The 18,571-nt window shown below is 39.0% G+C and overlaps 1 protein-coding gene and 1 long non-coding RNA gene across 4 annotated transcripts in view; one reads left to right on the forward strand and one right to left on the reverse strand.

Moving 5' to 3' along the window:
- LOC143650972 (uncharacterized) overlaps positions 1–2,752 on the forward strand; it is a 32,461-nt gene extending 29,709 nt beyond the window's left edge. Inside the window, exons 2-3 of the long non-coding RNA XR_013159766.1 lie at positions 1,373–1,790; positions 2,575–2,752. This is a non-coding gene — a long non-coding RNA (uncharacterized LOC143650972). The remainder of the gene's footprint in view (positions 1–1,372; positions 1,791–2,574) is intronic.
- Positions 1–18,571, reverse strand: part of DNAH11 (dynein axonemal heavy chain 11) — a 424,306-nt gene that overhangs the window by 111,128 nt on the left and 294,607 nt on the right. For all 3 annotated transcript variants that reach the window (XM_077122193.1, XM_077122194.1, XM_077122196.1), the window contains one exon: positions 5,386–5,520. In XM_077122193.1, coding sequence (XP_076978308.1) covers positions 5,386–5,520 — 135 coding nt within the window. The remainder of the gene's footprint in view (positions 1–5,385; positions 5,521–18,571) is intronic.

The following is an 18,571-nucleotide window of genomic DNA, read 5'->3' on the forward strand; positions in this document are numbered from 1 at the left end:
CGAATTGCCGGAGAGTTCATTAATCCATTTGTCTCTATGCATGCCAAAAATTAATCCAACATCAGAGAACATGCAAGTTAACAGGATCTGAAAAAGTATCAGCAATTTGACAGTACAAGCAAAGGAGAACCCTGTGCAACTTGGCTTTTCCAGTGAAAGAAGAGTGAAAAGGTGTGTCAGAGTAGACTGTAATGTTAGTTCCCTGTAAGCCATCATAATACTCCTAACACTGAGGTCATGAAATTAGCATGTGAAGATGGCTATGGAAGCTGGCTTAAGGTAGTCTTCTTGCTTTGCTTGTAAAGATCACCCCAAGTTAGCTATGTAATTAAACACCAAGGAATGTTAGTTAAGGAATGTTAGCAATCTAGCCCTCTTTATAGAAATTCATTCATTTCTTTCCTTAGTCACAGACAACATATTCATTAATTTTCAAAAGGAATATCTCATTTGCCCAACCTCCATCCTTGTTGTCTTTGGCTTGGAAATGATAAACAGTAAAGTGCACCCACCTCATTCTCCAAAACAGATTTGAAATTTGAAGATTTACTAAACATAGACTTATAGGCTATTGAAATCGTCAATAATTTCACTGTACCACCCACACAACATAAATCATTTCTGACATTGGCTAACAAGGGCTTAAGAGTTGGAGCAGGTTCTGTAATAAATTTCTAGACAGTTAAAAATCACTATAATTTTATTCTAATGCATTATAGATTGCCTGTAATGTCATCCCGGCTGGGGTGACCCATTTCTAATTTTGAACAGCTGTTCAGCTCAGGAGTTAGTTAATGATTAAATATAAATTGCCTGATTTATTAGTCTGAATGGTTGAGCTTCCAGGTCAATGCTATATAGACAAAATCATCAGTCTTGATGCTATTCAGAAGTTAACTGTCTCCTTTTCAAGTTGGAAAGAATTTGTCCTCAAAGGGAAAGGTCTGACATCTTCAATTAATCCTCTAAAAACATATATATATATAATTTTTTTCCTAGCTAACATTATACACATTTTCTGTCTCTTGGTCTAGTCATCATGAGCAAGTAAAGCCTCTGGAAGATATTGTGTGCATTGGAGACACACAAAGCAGCTTGTTTTTCCCTTGATAAAACTTTCAGACATTCTGTAACATCTATAGGAAAGCAGTTAAATTAAATGGCACTTTTTCTTTTTGTTGGATACTTCACAAAAGGTTAAACATTTAAGGTCTGCTTAAATCTTCCCATGTTAAATGGAAGCAGTTGTAAATTCCAGTGGTGGAATTTGTCAACTAATTTAAGAAGAGTGAGACTTTGAAGGGCTCCAGAATGGTATTTTTTTTTAAATACAGGAAAGTTCCCCTAACTTACCTTTCCATTCATTTAACAGGTATCCATCGATGCCTACCACGTGTCAGGGACTACCCTAGGTGCTTGGAATAATGCAGTGAACAAAACAGAAGACATTCCAGTTCTTAAGGCACTCATTCTAGTTGGGGAAAATGGACCAAAAAACCCCAGCAAAACCCGCACAAAAATGTGGGTCTAAGTAGGCGGGTTAGAGAAAGCCAGGTGAGGAGGAGAACTTTTAAGCAGAAACCTGGGAGAAATGAGGGAGCCAGCAATGTGGACTACGTCAGCAAGAATAAACCAGATAAAGGGGGAAGGGCACAAGCTAGGAGCGCGACCAGCAGCAGGAAGACGAGCAAGGAGGCCAGTGAGGATGGAGCGAGAGGGCAGCTGGGCAGCTGCAGAGATCGGGACAGAGAGGCGGCCAGGAGCCAGATCCTGCAGGGTCTTGGGGGCAGGTAAAGCTTTAGACTGTTCTTTGAGGCACACTATTTGTGACCAGGGAGCCCGAGCAGAGTGATAACATGAAAAGGTTTATGTTGTTTTTTGTTTTTTTTTTTAAATCACCTAGCTGCAATGAGCAAAATGGACCTTAGGGTGTATCAGTGGAAGCTTGGGCAGCAGGGCGGCAGGGCGGCAGGGCAGTAGTCCAGGGGAGATGCCGGTGGCCTGGACCAGCATGGCAAGGTGAAGGTAGTGAGAAGTGGTACTTGGAATGGACATTGAAAGTACAGCCAATAGAAGGTGTTAGAGGATAGGACAGGGTAGTGAAAAAGGGACCAAAATTCAAGGGCTGGAACTATTGGAAGAACAGATTTGCGATTACTGAGATGGAATGGGAAGAGTGAGTTGGAGATAATGTTCTGTGAGTGTCAGACGAAAGGTGGGTTTAAACTCGTAGTAAATTTAGCCTAGAGTTTTTAAAACCTACAATATGTGTAAGACATTAGCCTCTCACCCACCTCATCCCGACACATTTCTCCTTTCCGGATGAGAGAACCCTGATTTTGAGTAGGGTGGTGATGCGTTGAGGGGCTGTGATTGGCTTAGCCAATCCTGATAACCCCGTTTCCCACTTTTCTGCCCTTCCTGGCAGCTCAGGGTCGTAAACCTAGTTCTGGCCACAGAAACTTGAGTGGAAGTGGGTCAGACGGGTTTCTAGGAAAACTTTTGCTTTTCTATGTAAGGAGAAAATTCTAGCTGATGTGAACTGTTTCCTTTCTTTCCTGCTTTAATCTGAAGCTGCTGCAGTCATCTTGTGACCATGAGGAAAAATCAATGAGGATGAATGCCTCCGTGTTAAGTATAGCGAAACAGAAGCCAGAGATTGCATATCTTGTCACTAATTATCTGAATCAACACTGATGATGGACTACTCTTAGAATTTTTTGTGATACATGAAAAATAAATCCTTATCTATTTAAGCCACTGTAAATCAAGTTTTCTATCACCTGCAGCTAAATGCAGTTCTAATATTGTAGTTACATGGTTTTAGGAAGCACTTTTTTTTTCAATTACAGCTTTATTGACATCCCATGAAATTCACACTTGAAAGTGTACAATTCAGTGGTTTTAGGCATATTCATAGAGTTGGGCAATGGCCACCTCTGTCTAATTTTATAACTTTTTCCCACACACGGAAGAAACCTCCGCATTCATTAGCACTCACACTCCATCTCTCCCTTCCCACCTGCTCAGCCCCTGGAAACCACTAATATACTTTCTGTTGCTATAGATTTACCTATTTGAGACATTTCATATAAATAGGATAATAAAATATGTGGTCATTTGTGCCTGTGTCGTTTCATTTAGCATAATGTTGACAAGGCTCAGCCATGCTCTAGACTGTATCAGGACTTCATCTTTTCTTTTTATTTCTTTTGCACGGGCAGGCACCGGGAATTGAACCCAGGTTTCCAGCATGGTAGGTGAGAACTCTACCTGCTGAGCCACAATGGCCCGCCCAGGACTTCATCTATTTTTATGGTCAAATAATATTCCATTATATGGATAACTACATTTTATTTTCCAAATGTTGATGGACATTCATGTTATTCCACTTTTTGACTATTATAAATAATGCTGCTATGAATATTTGCATATAAGCCTTTGGGTGGACATGTACTTTAATTTTTCTCAGGTATATGTCTCTTACATTTTAATTTCTCTTTAATCTCTCCTAAGAGTAGAGCAGCTGAATCATAAAGTAACCTCACATTTAACTTTTTGAGGAAATGACAGACCATTTTCCACAATGGCCAAACCATTTTACACTCCTACTAGCAACGTATGAAGGTTTTAATTTCTCCACCTCCTCACAGTGGTTTGAAAGGATGTATGCCCCCTAAAAAAGCCATGTTTCAATCAAAATCCCATTTCATAAAGGTAGAATAATCCCTATTCTATACTGTATGTTTGAAACTGTAATCAGATCATCTCCCTGGATGATGTGATTTAATCAAAAGTGGTTGTTAAGCTGGATTAGGTGGTGACATGCCTCCACCCATTTGGGTGGGTCTTGATAAGTTTCTGGAGTCCTATAAAAGAGGTAACATTTTGGAGAATAAGTGATTCGGAGAGAGCAGAGAAAGCTGTAGCATCACAAAGCGGAGAATCCATGGGCCAGCGACCTTTGGAGATGAAGAAGGAAAACGCCTCCCAGGGAGCTTCATGACACTGGAAGCCAGGAGAGAAAGCCAGCAGATGTATTTGCCATGTGCCCTTCCAACTAAGAGAGAAGCCCTGACTGTGTTCGCCATGTGCCTTCTCACTTGAGAGAGAAATCCTGAACTTCATCAGCCTTCCTGAACCAAGGTATCTTTACCTGGATGGATGCCTTGGATTGGACATCTCTATAGACTTGTTTTAATTGGGACATTTTCTCAGCCTTAGAACTGTAAACTAGCAACTTATTAAATTCCCCTTTTAAAAAGTCATTCCATTTCTGGTGTATTGCATTCCAGCAGCTAGTAAACTAGCATACTCACCAACACTTGTTATTGTTCAGATTTTTTTATTATAGCCATTCTCGTGGGTGTGTGGTGGTATCTTATTGTGGTTTTGATTTGCTTTTCCCTAATGGCTAATAATGTCAAGCACCTTTTCATGTACTTATTAGCCATTTGTGTATCTTCTTTGGAGAAGTATCTATCCAAATTTTTCTCCTGTTTTAATTGGGTGATTTGTCTTTCTATTGTTGATAGGAATCACTTAAACACACATTATCTCTTTTGAGATATAAACTTGTAAGGGAGATATTATCCACATCCCCATTTTAGAGTCAAGAAAATTAAGACTGGAAGAGGTTCAGAGACTCACGTAATGTGGTTTACTGCCATGTGGTAGGCAAGGATTCAAATCTGTGATTTACTGACACCGAAAGCTGTATGTTCTTCTACCACTCATGCTCAAACAAGAGAATATTAATAAGAATTATTTTTTTAAAGAACCTTTATTTAATGGAGTAACTATTAGCATCAGCATTTCAGTTACTTATAAAAAGATGTCTCTCACACAAGAAAATCAGGCTTAGCTTGAAAGTAATGATCTGTTTGAGGAATTCAATGGCAACTAGACAGAAAAATGATCAGGTAATAGGTCAATGCAACAGTTATCTAATAGCAGACATGGATTTTATCATGTATCTTAAGAAAACCATATTTTATTTTTATTTATAAAGGCTTCCACCCAACATGGTAAGAAGAAAAGGAAGGGAAGGAAGGAGGGAGAAAAAAATAAGTAGGTAACCCACCCACAGCTTATATATTTTGGATACAAAATAACTAAATTCTGGCAAAGTATATGATTTCCCTCTGTTTTAATCAGAGATTGGGCCAATGTCACACTGAGTTTATGGGTATTTTCTAAGAAACACCTAGAATTGATCATTGCTTTGTTCTTGTAACTTAGAATCAATATGAGTGATGATTAAATATTTCCTTTTGTTGTTGATTCCATGTCTCTTTAGTTATTATAGGCAGAAAATGATGACAAAATCTCAAAACGCTGACTTGAATATTTTAGCTAGAATTTTGGAAGAAAAGGTTAACTTGCCTCAAGTTCCTTGACAAGTCTGTTAGCGAGTTCAATGGTTTTGTTGGTTTGGTTCACCTCTTCTTGGCACCGGACTTTCTCAGCTGTTGCTTTTTCAAATGAAGCCGTGAGTCTGCTCAGATTTCGATCCAAATCCTGAAAAGAGTCAAAATTAATTTTTGAGTTATTTTTACTCAAAACAGAAATATCATGATCATCTCAAACATCTATTGCTTTATGGTAAATGAAACAAACCTCTTTCCCTCCTTTGACCTTTGCCTCATTACCATCCATATTACAGGAAACAAGGAGAAGAAAGAGTGCAATAATAAACTCATCAGTGCCCCCACAGACTGGCTGAAAATCTGCCCCATGTGGTTTTCTCTCTTTCTTTCTCCACTGGACAGAATGGAGATGGAGGCTGGGGTGATTGACTGTGCCCTGCAAACTCCAACACGCCCCTGGTGTACTATTCCCTCACCTCTTGTGCCTAAGCCACATTCTGCATTATCAACTTCATTAATGATGAAGGGGAATTTTGGGTTCTTCATCTACTGAGAAGCATTTAGTTCCTAATGCAGGCAATGCAGGGTGTTAATTAGACCTCTGCCACCTCGTTATTTAGGACTGAAACTCAGAGCTGTTCCATTTCCTTTAGCACCAAAGACCAGGGGGAATGTGCAAATTTTAGAGGACTTCATTCAGAGGGGGTCAGTCTTCCACCAGGGGTGCAGGAAAGTAAAGGAAAACCTAGAAAAAGAGGAAGGATTAAAGGGACATACACAGAGAAGCAAGATGAAAAGTCACACAGCCCTAGAGCGACAGCTTTTGGGATCCTTGAGTTATCCTTTTCTCCTTTTGGCTTATAGTACTTTGAGCGCTTTTTTTTTTTTTTTTTTAACTACTTATAGCCAAAAAATTCTTTACTTCTGAGATCCTCAATATAGCATCCTACTGCCTGGCAAGTTCTAACAACCTTAAATATGATTTATATTATATATTTTTTGTGTGAATATATACAAAGTTCCAAGAATCCTTAACAACCAAACTTGTAGGACATACCCCATTCATAAGTTAGAGACTCTCATATTTCTTACAGATCCAGTTATTTCATCATTACTAAGTTTGTATCGCTAAAGCAATACCTCCAAATAAACACAAATGTCAGGTTTAAGATTAACACGCAGAATAAGGTCAAATTTATGAGAATCAGAAGAAATATTATGTATCACTGGTTAGAAATAAGACTAAAATAATATTTACAGCTCTATTCTGGGTTATTCAAAGTACTTGTAGCTTCATAAAACACACAAGCACACATAAATGCTGGTATCAGATGTCTGGGTTCATATTTGGACTCTGGTACCAACCATAAAGTGCCAACGTGGGCTATCCTAGTTTTTCTGTGCCTTTGTTTTCTCATCTGAGAAATGGAAACTGTATTACCCAACTCAAGGGTTTTGTAAGGATTAAACGTGATGATCAATGTAATAATACCAAGCGCAGTGTAAGCTAGCAGATCTCAAAATTTTGGGTCTCAGAACCCTTTTACACTCTTAAAATTACCAATAACCTTAAAGGGATTTGGTTTATACAGATTAAATATATCAATATTATGATACTGGAACTTGAAACTGAGAAGTTTTTAAGACATTAATTTGTTTTAAAATAACAAGAATAAACCTACACAATGCTAGCATAACTAATACACTTTCATGAAAAGTAATAACATTTTCAAAATACAAAAGATGTAGTGACATTCATATTTTTGCAAATCTCTTTAATGTCTAATTTAACAGAAGACAGATTCTTACAGTTGCCTCTGTATTCAATCTGTTACAATGCCACATGTCACTGAGCATCTGAAAAACTCCACATTTTAGAAAATGAGAGTGAAGATACATAATGCTTTAATATGATTATGAAAATAGTTTCGACCTCATAAACCCCCTGAAAGGACCGCAGAAACCCCCAGGGATCCTGGACCACATTCTGTGGCCCTCTGGTAGAAACACTCAGTAGCTGTTAGTTTTAATAATTAAGACAATTTCCATAGAATTATTGAATTAAATAAGCAGATAAATTATCATCTTAAGATATATTACTTATCACTAACAAAGTGATTATCCAACATATACAGTAAGCTATGTCACTTTTTCATTAAAAATTGCTACATTTTCATTAATCTAGGAATTTTTTAAAATAATGGAAAATCCTTTTCTCTAGCACTATCCTTTCTTGGAGAGAGCAACTGGAAATAAAAAGGGAAAATAGAGTGCGGTACTCGTGTTTCACCGCCTGTCGCGGAGAGTCGCTGCCGAGTGGGCGCTGGGTTTTCGGGTCGTCACGATGGTCCACTACGAATACGTGAGCCCGGAGCAGCTGGCCGGCTTTGATAAGTACAAGGCCAGCTGGTAGAATTGGACAGGCGGTCCCCTTAGGCCGTGGCGGCTGGTGCCCCCACCACGCGAGGCCCCCCAGACCAACTGAGATAGTTGGGTCGGAAATCCCCAGACTGCGGAGAACAGTGAACGGGGGATCCCTTCCAAACACGTGACTCCCCCGTCCGGCTGGGAACAGTGCACTCTCCCGGGCTGCGAAAGCTGGCGCCCTCCCGCCACGCTTGGTGCCCCGGGCCGACTAGCTAATTCGGCCGGACGCTCTCCCGTGCTGCGGCGGCCAGCGACCCTCCCCGCATTCGGAACCCCAGGCCGGCTAGCATTCTTCCAAGACGCTTCGGCTGCCGAACCTCCCCTACGGCGAGAGTTTTCCAGAGTTAAAGGACCCACAGCAACTTTTACTGGTGGAACCCGTGGACAAACGTGTGCCAAGAGCGCCACCTACTGGGCAGGATAAGAAAAACAGAACCCAGAGATTTCACAGAAAAATCTTTCAACCTGTGGGGTCCAACACCCAGGGAAATCTGACTAAATGCCCAGACGCCAGCAGAAGATAACGGATCACGCTCAGAAAATTGAACATATGGCTCAGTCAAACGAAGAAACCAATAGTTCAAATGAGATACAGGAGCTGAAACAACTAATGCTGAATATATGAACAGAAATGGAAAACCTCTTCAAAAATGAAATCGATAAATTGAGTGAGGACATGAAGAAGACATGGGCTGCACATAAAGAAGAAATAGAAAAACTGAAAAAACAAATCACAGAACTTATGGAAGTGAAAGATAAAGTAGAAAAGATGGAAAAAACAATGGATACCTACAATGACAGATTTAAAGAGACAGAAGATAGAATTAGTGATTTGGAGGATGAAACATCTGAATTCCAAAAAGAAACAGAAACTATCCGGAAAAGAATGGAAAAATTTGAACAAGGTATCAGGGAACTCAAGGACAATGTGAACCGTACAAATATACGTGTAGTGGGTGTTCCAGAAGGAGAAGAGAAGGGAAAAGGAGGAGAAAAACTAATGGAAGAAATTATCACTGAAAATTTCCCAACTCTTATGAAAGACCTAAAATTACAGATCCAAGAAGTGCAGCGCACCCCAAAGAGATTAGACACAAATAGGCGTTCCCCAAGACACTTACTAGTTAGAATGTCAGAGGTCAAAGAAAAAGAGAGGATCTTGAAGGCAGCGAGAGAAAAACAATCCGTCACATACAAGGGAAACCCAATAAGACTATGTGTAGATTTCTCAGCAGAAACCATGGAAGCTAGAAGACAGTGGGATGATATATTTAAGTTACTAAAAGAGAAAAACTGCCAACCAAGACTCCTATATCCAGCAAAATTGTCCTTCAAAAATGAGGGAGAAATTAAAACATTCTCAGACAAAAAGTCACTGAGAGAATTTGTGACCAAGAGACCAGCTCTGCAAGAAATACTAAAGGAAGCACTAGAGTCAGATACAAAAAGACAGAAGAGAGAGGCATGGAGAAGAGTGTAGAAAGAAGGAAAGTCAGATATGATATATATAATACAAAAGACAAAATGGTAGAGGAAAATATTATCCAAACAGTAATAACTCTAAATGTTAATGGACTGAATTCCCCAATCAAAAGACATGGACTGGCAGAATGGATTAAAAAACAGGATCCTTCTATATGCTGTCTACAGGAAACACATCTTAGACCCAAAGATAAATATAGGTTGAAAGTGAAAGGTTGGGAAAAGATATTTCATGCAAATAACAACCAGAAAAGAGCAGCAGTGGCTATACTAATATCCAACAAATTAGACTTCAAATGTAAAACAGAAAAAAGAGACAAAGAAGGACACTATATACTATTAAAAGGAACAATTAAGCAAGAAGACATAACAATCATAAATATTTACGCACCGAACCAGAATGCCCCCAAATACGTGAGGAATACACTGCAAACACTGAAAAGGGAAATAGACACATATACCATAATAGTTGGAGACTTCAATTCACCACTCTCATCAATGGACAGAACATCTAGACAGAGGATCAATAAAGAAATAGAGAACCTGAATATTACTATAAATGAGCTTGACTTAACAGACATTTATAGGACATTACATCCCACAACAGCAGGATACACCTTTTTTTCAAGTGTTCATGGATCATTCTCAAAGATAGACCATATGCTGGGTCACAAAGCAAGTCTTAACAAATTTAAAAAGATTGAAATCATACACAACACTTTCTCGGATCATAAAGGAATGAAGTTGGAAATCAATAATAGGCGGAGTGCCAGAAAATTCACAAATACATGGAGGCTCAACAGCACACTCTTAAACAACAAGTGGGTCAAAGAAGAAATTGCAAGAGAAATTAGTAAATACCTAGAGGCAAATGAAAATGAAGACACAACATATCAAAACTTATGGGACGCAGCAAAGGCAGTGCTAAGAGGGAAATTTATTGCCCTAAATGCCTATATCAGAAAAGAAGAAAAGGCAAAAATGCAGGAATTAACTGTCCACTTGGAAGAACTGGAGAAAGAACAGCAAACTAATCCCAAAGCAAGCAAAAGGAAAGAAATAACAAAGATTAGAGCAGAAAGAAATGAAATTGAAAACATGAAAACAATAGAGAAAATCAATAAGACCAGAAGTTGGTTCTATGAGAAAATCAACAAGATTGATGGGCCCTTAGCAAGATTGACAAAAAGAAGAAGAGAGAGGATGCAAATAAATAAGATTAGAAATGGAAGAGGAGACATAACTACTGACCTCACAGAAATAAAGGAGGTAATAACAGGATACTATGAACAACTTTACGCTAATAAATACAACAATTTAGATGAAATGGATGGGTTCCTGGAAAGACATGAACAACCAACTTTGACTCAAGAAGAAAAAGACGACCTCAACAAACCAATCACAAGTAAAGAGATTGAATTAGTTATTCAAAAGCTCCCTAAAAAGAAAAGTCCAGGACCAGACGGCTTCACATGTGAATTCTATCAAACATTCCAGAAAGAATTAGTACCTACTCTCCTCAAACTCTTCAACATAATCGAAGTGGAGGGAAAACTACCTAATTCATTCTATGAAGCCAACATCACCCTCATACCAAAACCAGGCAAAGATATTACAAAAAAAGAAAACTACAGACCAATCTCTCTAATGAATACAGATGCAAAAATCCTCAATAAAATTCTAGCAAATCGTATCCAACAACACATTAAAAGAATTATACATCATGACCAAGTAGGATTCATCCCAGGTATGCAAGGATGGTTCAACATAAGAAAATCAATTAATGTAATACACCATATCAACAAATCAAAGCAGAAAAATCACATGATCATCTCAATTGATGCAGAGAAGGCATTTGACAAGATTCAACATCCTTTCCTGCTGAAAACACTTCAAAAGATAGGAATACAAGGGAACTTCCTTAAAATGATAGAGGGAATATATGAAAAACCCACAGCTAATATCATCCTCAATGGGGAAAAATTGAAAACTTTCCCCCTAAGATCAGGAACAAGACAAGGATGTCCACTATCACCACTATTATTCAACATTGTGTTGGAGGTTCTAGCCAGAGCAATTAGACAAGAAAAAGAAATACAAGGCATCAAAATTGGAAAGGAAGAAGTAAAACTATCACTGTTTGCAGACGATATGATACTATACGTCAAAAACCCGGAAAAGTCCACAACAAAACTACTAGAGCTAATAAATGAGTACAGCAAAGTAGCAGGCTACAAGATCAACATTCAAAAATCTGTAGCTTTTCTATACACTAGTAATGAACAAGCTGAGGCGGAAATCAAGAAACGAATCCCATTTACAATTGCAACTAAAAGAATAAAATACCTAGGAATAAATTTAACCAAAGAGACAAAAAACCTATATAAAGAAAACTACAAAAAACTGCTAAAAGAAATCACAGAAGACCTAAATAGATGGAAGGGCATACCGTGTTCATGGATTGAAAGACTAAATATAATTAAGATGTCAATCCTACCTAAACTCATCTACAGATTCAATGCAATACCAATCAAAATCCCAACAACTTATTTTTCAGAATTAGAAAAACCAATAAGCAAATTTATCTGGAAGGGCAGTTTGCCCCGAATTGCTAAAAACATCTTGAGGAAAAAAAACGAAGCTGGAGGTCTAGCGATGCCGGACTTTAAGGCATATTATGAAGCCACAGTGGTCAAAACAGCATGGTATTGGCATAAAGATAGATATATCGACCAATGGAATCGAATAGAGTGCTCAGATATAGACCCTCTCATCTATGGACATTTGATCTTTGATAAGGCAGTCAAGACAACTCACCTGGGACAGAACAGTCTCTTCAATAAATGGTGCCTAGAGAACTGGATATCCATAAGTAAAAAAATGAAAGAAGACCCGTATCTCACACCTTATACAAAAATTAACTCAAAATGGATCAAAGATCTAAACATTAGGTCTAAGACCATAAAACAGTTAGAGGAAAATGTAGGGAGATATCTTACGAATCTTACAACTGGAGGTGGTTTTATGGACCTTAAACCTAAAGCAAGAGCACTGAAGAAAGAAATAAATAAATGGGGCTCCTCGAAATTAAACACTTTTGTGCATCAAAGAACTTCATCAAGAAAGTAGAAAGACAGCCTACACAATGGGAGACAATATTTGGAAACGACATATCAGATAAAGGTCTAGTATCCAGAATTTATAAAGAGATTGTTCAACTCAACAACAAAAGGACAGCCAACCCAATTACAAAATGGGAAAAAGACTTGAACAGACACCTACCAGAAGAAGAAATACGGATGGCCAAGAGGCACATGAAGAGATGCTCAATGTCCCTGGCCATTAGAGAAATGCAAATCAAAACCACAATGAGATATCATCTCACACCCACCAGAATGGCCATTATCAACAAAACAGAAAATGACAAGTGCTGGAGAGGATGCGGAGAAAGAGGCACACTTATCCACTGTTGGTGGGGATGTCAAAGGGTGCAACCACTGTGGAAGGCAGTTTGGCGGTTCCTCAAAAAGCTGAATATAGAATTGCCATACGACCCAGCAATACCATTGCTAGGTATCTACTCAAAGGACTTAAGGGCAAAGACACAAACGGACATTTGCACACCAATGTTTATAGCAGCGTTATTTACAATTGCAAAGAGATGGAAACAGCCAAAATCTCCATCAACAGAAGAGTGGCTAAACAAACTGTGGTATATACATATGATGGAATATTATGCAGCTTTAAGTCAAGATAAACTTATGAACCATGTAATAACATGGATGGACCTAGAGAATATTATGCTGAGTGAATCCAGCCAAAAACTAAAGGACAAATACTGTATGGTCCCACTGATGTGAACGGACATTCGAGAATAAACTTGAAATATGTCATTGGTAACAGAGTTCAGCAGGAGTTAGAAACAGGGTAAGACAATGGGTAATTGAAGCTGAAGGGATACAGACTGTGCAACAGGACTAGATACAAAAACTCAAAAATGGACAGCACAATAATACCTAATTGTAAAGTAATCATGTTAAAACACTGAATGAAGCTGCATCTGAGCTATAGGGTTTTTTTTGTTTTTGTTTGCTTGTTGGTTTGTTTGTTGTTGTTGTTTTTTACTATTATTACTACTTTTATTTCTTTTCTTTATATTAACATTTTATATCTTTTTCTGTTGTGTTGCTAGTTCCTCTAAACCGATGCAAATGTACTAAGAAACAATGATCATGCATCTATGTGATGATGTTAAGAATTACTGAGTGCATATGTAGAACAGTATGATTTCTAAATGTTGTGTTAATTTCTTTTTTTTTTCCTTTCCGTTAATAAAAAAATTAAAAAAAAAAGGGAAAATAATGGAATGATATATTATTTTGAAGATAATTTCTTTAGAATTAGAAATCCGGAGGACATAATAGATGCTAATATTTATAGCTCTTTGTAGCTCACAAATTGCTCTCCTGAGTTTTGTCTTGTTTGGTCAACTCAGGTGGAGGACTCATTACTGTCTTCTACTTGCAGGTGAAGAAACTGAGGTAGAGAGTATGCGAGTAATTTGCTGTATTTCCACTAACCAGTAAACGATAAAAAAAGACCTAGATCCAAGCCTTCTCCTACCTGGACTGATTTATTAGAACGGCTTTAATACAGCAGGGGTTTGAGAAGTCACAATTGGCAAAGAGACAGAGGAAACACTTCCAGTATGGCCTGATCAGATCACACATGGTAGAGTACGTGTTTAACAGTATACAGCTTTGAGTTTAAAATGGTTGTAGTTCTACTGCCTTTTATTATTGGCCATGGAGATTTGAGCTAACTATCCAATTTCTTTGAGCTTCAATTTTCTCATCTGCAAAATGGGACTAGTAATAATAACACCCACCTCATAAGGCTTTTGTGGAATTAGGTAGGTATGAATGCATGTAAACACTGCACTGAGCATTCTGCAAAACACAGTAAAGGATAGCTTGATCTTCAAATAGTACTGCAGTTTATTTCAAATGGAATATGAATTCATTTTTTTCAATTAGCTAAAACTTAACTTAAAGGCAAATGTTTGGGTAAAATTTGGCCTATGGCATGCAACTTCTATAGGCACTATCAAAGTTCACCAGGAATAAGAGGCAGCAAAAACATGCTGGACATGTTGAAAAGTGACAATTGGCTGCTTTCTTTCACAGCAATGTTGAACTGTTAACATAAGTTTAAGTGGAAGGACTCTGTTTCAAGGGAATGCTGGTGTTCCATATGTCAAATAAATATAAATGTTTAATATGCTTGTATATGTATGGATAGCTCAAAGGAAACATATATCTTCAAGATATTTTTACTTTAAAATAAGTAAGGGGACCAGGTTTCCAAAATCTCTTCTGAGGGATCTTAACTTACTTGTATTTCTCATTCTCCTTGCTTTGAAATACCCCTCAAAAGAAGAATCTACTCTTCCTGTTTTTCCTTTCCCACCACCCATCCTCATCTCCATTTATTTCAATCTGATTTTTACTCCTATCACCTCTTTTACCTCTTTTGTTCTCCTCTACTATTTGACTGAAACAGATCTGGTGAAGACCACCAATGGATCTGTTTTTATTCTCTCAGCTTGCTAACTTACTTTTGTAAAATTATAAGAACAAAAACAACTTAACTAACAGTTATTGAGCCCTCAGCCTGTGACAGACAATATTTTAAGCCCTTTACATGTGTCAACCAATTTGATCCATCCAGTGAGTGTGCAATGGATTCCCCCTTTTATAGAGGAGGCGCTCAGAGCCAGCGAGGGAAGGCTCACGGCGCCAAGTCCCCCGCAGGGAGTGCCGGCTAGCATGCTGTCAGCTTTGCAGCTGTGCTCAGGCCTGCTACAGTATCCAGCCTCTGTAATGTTTGTCCCAGGTAATGACTCCCTTCCCTGAAATTCCCTCTTTCCCTTAGTCTTGTAAAACGACTCTCTTTCGGTTCCCCTTTCACTTATCTAACAAGCTCCTTTTCTGGCCCTTTGAGGTTTGTCTTTCTGTGAACGGCTTGTCACCTCCATGTAATGCAAGGCTCCCTCCATTACCCTCTGGGACCTCCTTTCACTCCACACTGCTTCCCTTGTTCACTTTCATCTGCTGCTAGTCTCTTCCCTCTCTGTCGCATTGCCCAGTGTTATCTATCCAAAAGGTAAATCCGATCAGTTTATCCCTCCTGCTCCCCAACTGCAACCTTCCAGGGGTTCTGTGTGGCAGCCCGTCATGCTTCTCAACAATGGCCAGTTACTTCTGGGGGCTGGTGGGCCCACAGAATCCCCATTTGCTCTAAGCATCGGTTGCAACTAAGTTGACCCTAATACTCTGACACTTGCACCCCGTCTGCAGCCGTGCTGAGCTAGCCTTTTTTCATAGAACACATCTTCTTTCAGGGAATGCCTTTTCCCCACTTTCCAGGAAAAACCTATCCACATCTCTCAAGACAAACTGCTTCTCAAGCATAACCATCCCCCATCCTTCCATGAAGAACTGACTATGCCATTCTTCTTGCTCTAGGGTAGTCAGTGAAAACTCCTTCGATAGCATCTAGCAAATTAAATATCATTTAGGTAAATGTATCATAAGGTTCTTCCATAGCCTTGTTCATGCCTGTTTCCAATGCCTCACGTTTAAAATGTTTCTGATGGTAAAATGATTGGTGAGTCCCTCCATTATAACAAATGAATGTTTTAATTTCAACACTAACACACGGTGTCTATTTAATTAATTAATAATTTGTGAATACTTAATGTGGACCAGGCAGGCAGTAGGCGCAAAAAGTTAAAAGACTTTAAGGAGCACATGGTCTAGTGTAGAAGATAAAGAAGGAAATGACAATTTGCAAGTAAGGATGAAACATGCTCTGAGGCACAAGTTACCTGGGATAAGAGAAGTGAAGGCACTTAGGGAAGTCTGAGCTAGATCTAAGTGAACCAGGAAGAATTAGTGGGTCAGAAGGCACCAGATCCCAAATAGCCTTCTATGTTAGCATAAAGCAAAGGTCAGCAAACTATGGCCCACTGCCCAAGTCTAGCCTGCCACCTGTTTTTATATAACTCTAGATCTAAAAAAAAATTACATTTTCAAATGTAAAATGTAAAATAGGCTACTAGCTTTTCCAAGACATCAGTTGCTCAGAGTTAAGAATATTCCCATGGTTTACGTGATGGTTAATTTTATGTGTCAACTTGGTCAGGTTAAAGGTGTCCAGTTGTTTGGTAACATGCTATGGAGGCGTTGTGTAGGTGGGGTTAGCATCTACAATCATTTGGTTTATGGGGATTGCCTTCCATGATGTATGTGGACCTCATCCAGTCAGTTGGGGGTCTTAAGAATGTTTCAGGGGTGTGGTGGCTTGGAGCTATGCACCCCATAAAAACATGTTCTTAAACTTAATCCATTCCTGTGGGTGTGGACCCACTGTAGATAAAATCTCTTCAAGATGTTACATCACTTAAGGTGTGGCCCAAATGAATCAGACTGGGCTTTAATCCAGATTACCAGAGTCCTTTATAAGCAGGTTGAAATTTTAACACATAAAGAGAAAGCAACAGAGAGAGCAGCCAGAGGCCAAGTCATCAGAGCCCAGAAGAGAAGAGGGAAGCCAAGAGAGGCCAGAATGTGTATTGCCAAGTGACAGAAAAAAGCCAAGGAATAAGGATCATCGAGAGCCAGCCTCAGAATGTCCCAGTCTTCTGGAGAAAGCAACTCCTTGATGATGCTTTGATTTTGGACTTCCAGCCTCAAAGTGAGCCAATAAATTCCTGTTGTTTAAGCCAACCTATTGTGTGGTATTTGCTTTAAAAGCCAGGAAACTAAACAAGGGATCAGAAGGAGTTCTGCCTCAAGACTGCACCCTACATTCTTTTCTGAGGTTCTTAGCCTAAGGGATTTGGGCTCAAGACTTCAACATCTCTCTTACTGGAATTCCCAGCCCCTAGCTTGCCCCATGCAACTTGGAGTAGGTCATCACAATTGCATGAGCCAATTCCTTGTAACAAAACTCTTATACACACACAGGCTATTGTTTCTGTTTTTCTGGAGAACCTTCATTAATCCAGCCCACAATACCTATAACAAATTTACTATTTGGCTCTTTACAGAAACAGTTTGTCAATGTCTGGCATGGAGTGATAGCATGACTGTAGGCTCTGAGTCAATTATCTAGGATCTGATCCCAGCTCCATCCTCATGCCCTGGGTTTTTCTTGCTATTTCTTGCAAACTTGAATGTGCCTCAGAACTACGAGGAGGGCTTGTGAAAACAGATTCCTGGGCCTCATCCCAGAGCTTCTGATTTGGTAGCTCTGGGGTGAAGTATGAGAATTTGTATTTCTAACATGTGGCTGCTCCAGAGAACACACTTTGAGGATCACTGCCTTAAAGACACTGAATCTGGACTTTCTTGGCAACGATCCTTAGACTCTGTATGTTTGAGAGACATGACGGCCTTTCTTCCAACCCATTTCCCCTAATTTTTTCTTTCACTCAACTTTCCACATAGACAGTCATTTAGCTTGAAACTAGAGATAAAGACTCAAAGGAACACTAAGGCGTTGGTATAAATGAGTTTCCATCCCAGCATAGATGATGATTGAATATATCCCTGCTTTGCCAAGCAAGAAGGCAACAAGAGGCATCAGATTAGGAAGAGGAAAAGCCCAGGAGCAGGTAGTGGGGCACAAAGAAGAGACTGGAGGAAACTAAAGCAAAGCTGACAAAAACCACAGTTTCATTTGGGACCATATCTTTATCTGACTGTGTGCCAACAGACAGAAACTATGTAAAGGTACCTTGCCACTGATGTACCCAGCTGTGTGGCCTTCACAGAAATTAAACTTGGGTGGAAACTGTAGCCAGAGATTCTAACACACTAATGCCTACTCTCTGGAAATCCATTCTTGGGTTTGAGGGGACCTGCTCTTCATAAACCCATTTCAACCATTACTATGTCTTTCTCTGTGTTTGCAAATTGAGTTCTGAGGCTAATTGATAGGTGAACCTCTACTTATACTGTGGGTCTTTAAAAACAATTCTCATGAAAGATTCTTTTCAGCTAGTTGCAGGCACAGTGCAAAGTATCACTAGTTATGCAACTGCAAGATGCCTTAACTTAAGCATCACATAGCTGTCTTGATCATCCTGATCACTCACCCTACGAATATTAAACTGCCTCTAATATCTACATAAAGCTGTTGACAATAGGTGACAGATTTTTTCTAAAGGTTTTCACCAGGTTGACAGTGAGAGCTTGTAAACAATAGGGAAGATACTTTCCTAAAAC

This window comes from Tamandua tetradactyla, chromosome 1 (genome assembly GCF_023851605.1).
Source record: "Tamandua tetradactyla isolate mTamTet1 chromosome 1, mTamTet1.pri, whole genome shotgun sequence".
Lineage (NCBI taxonomy): Eukaryota > Metazoa > Chordata > Mammalia > Pilosa > Myrmecophagidae > Tamandua > Tamandua tetradactyla.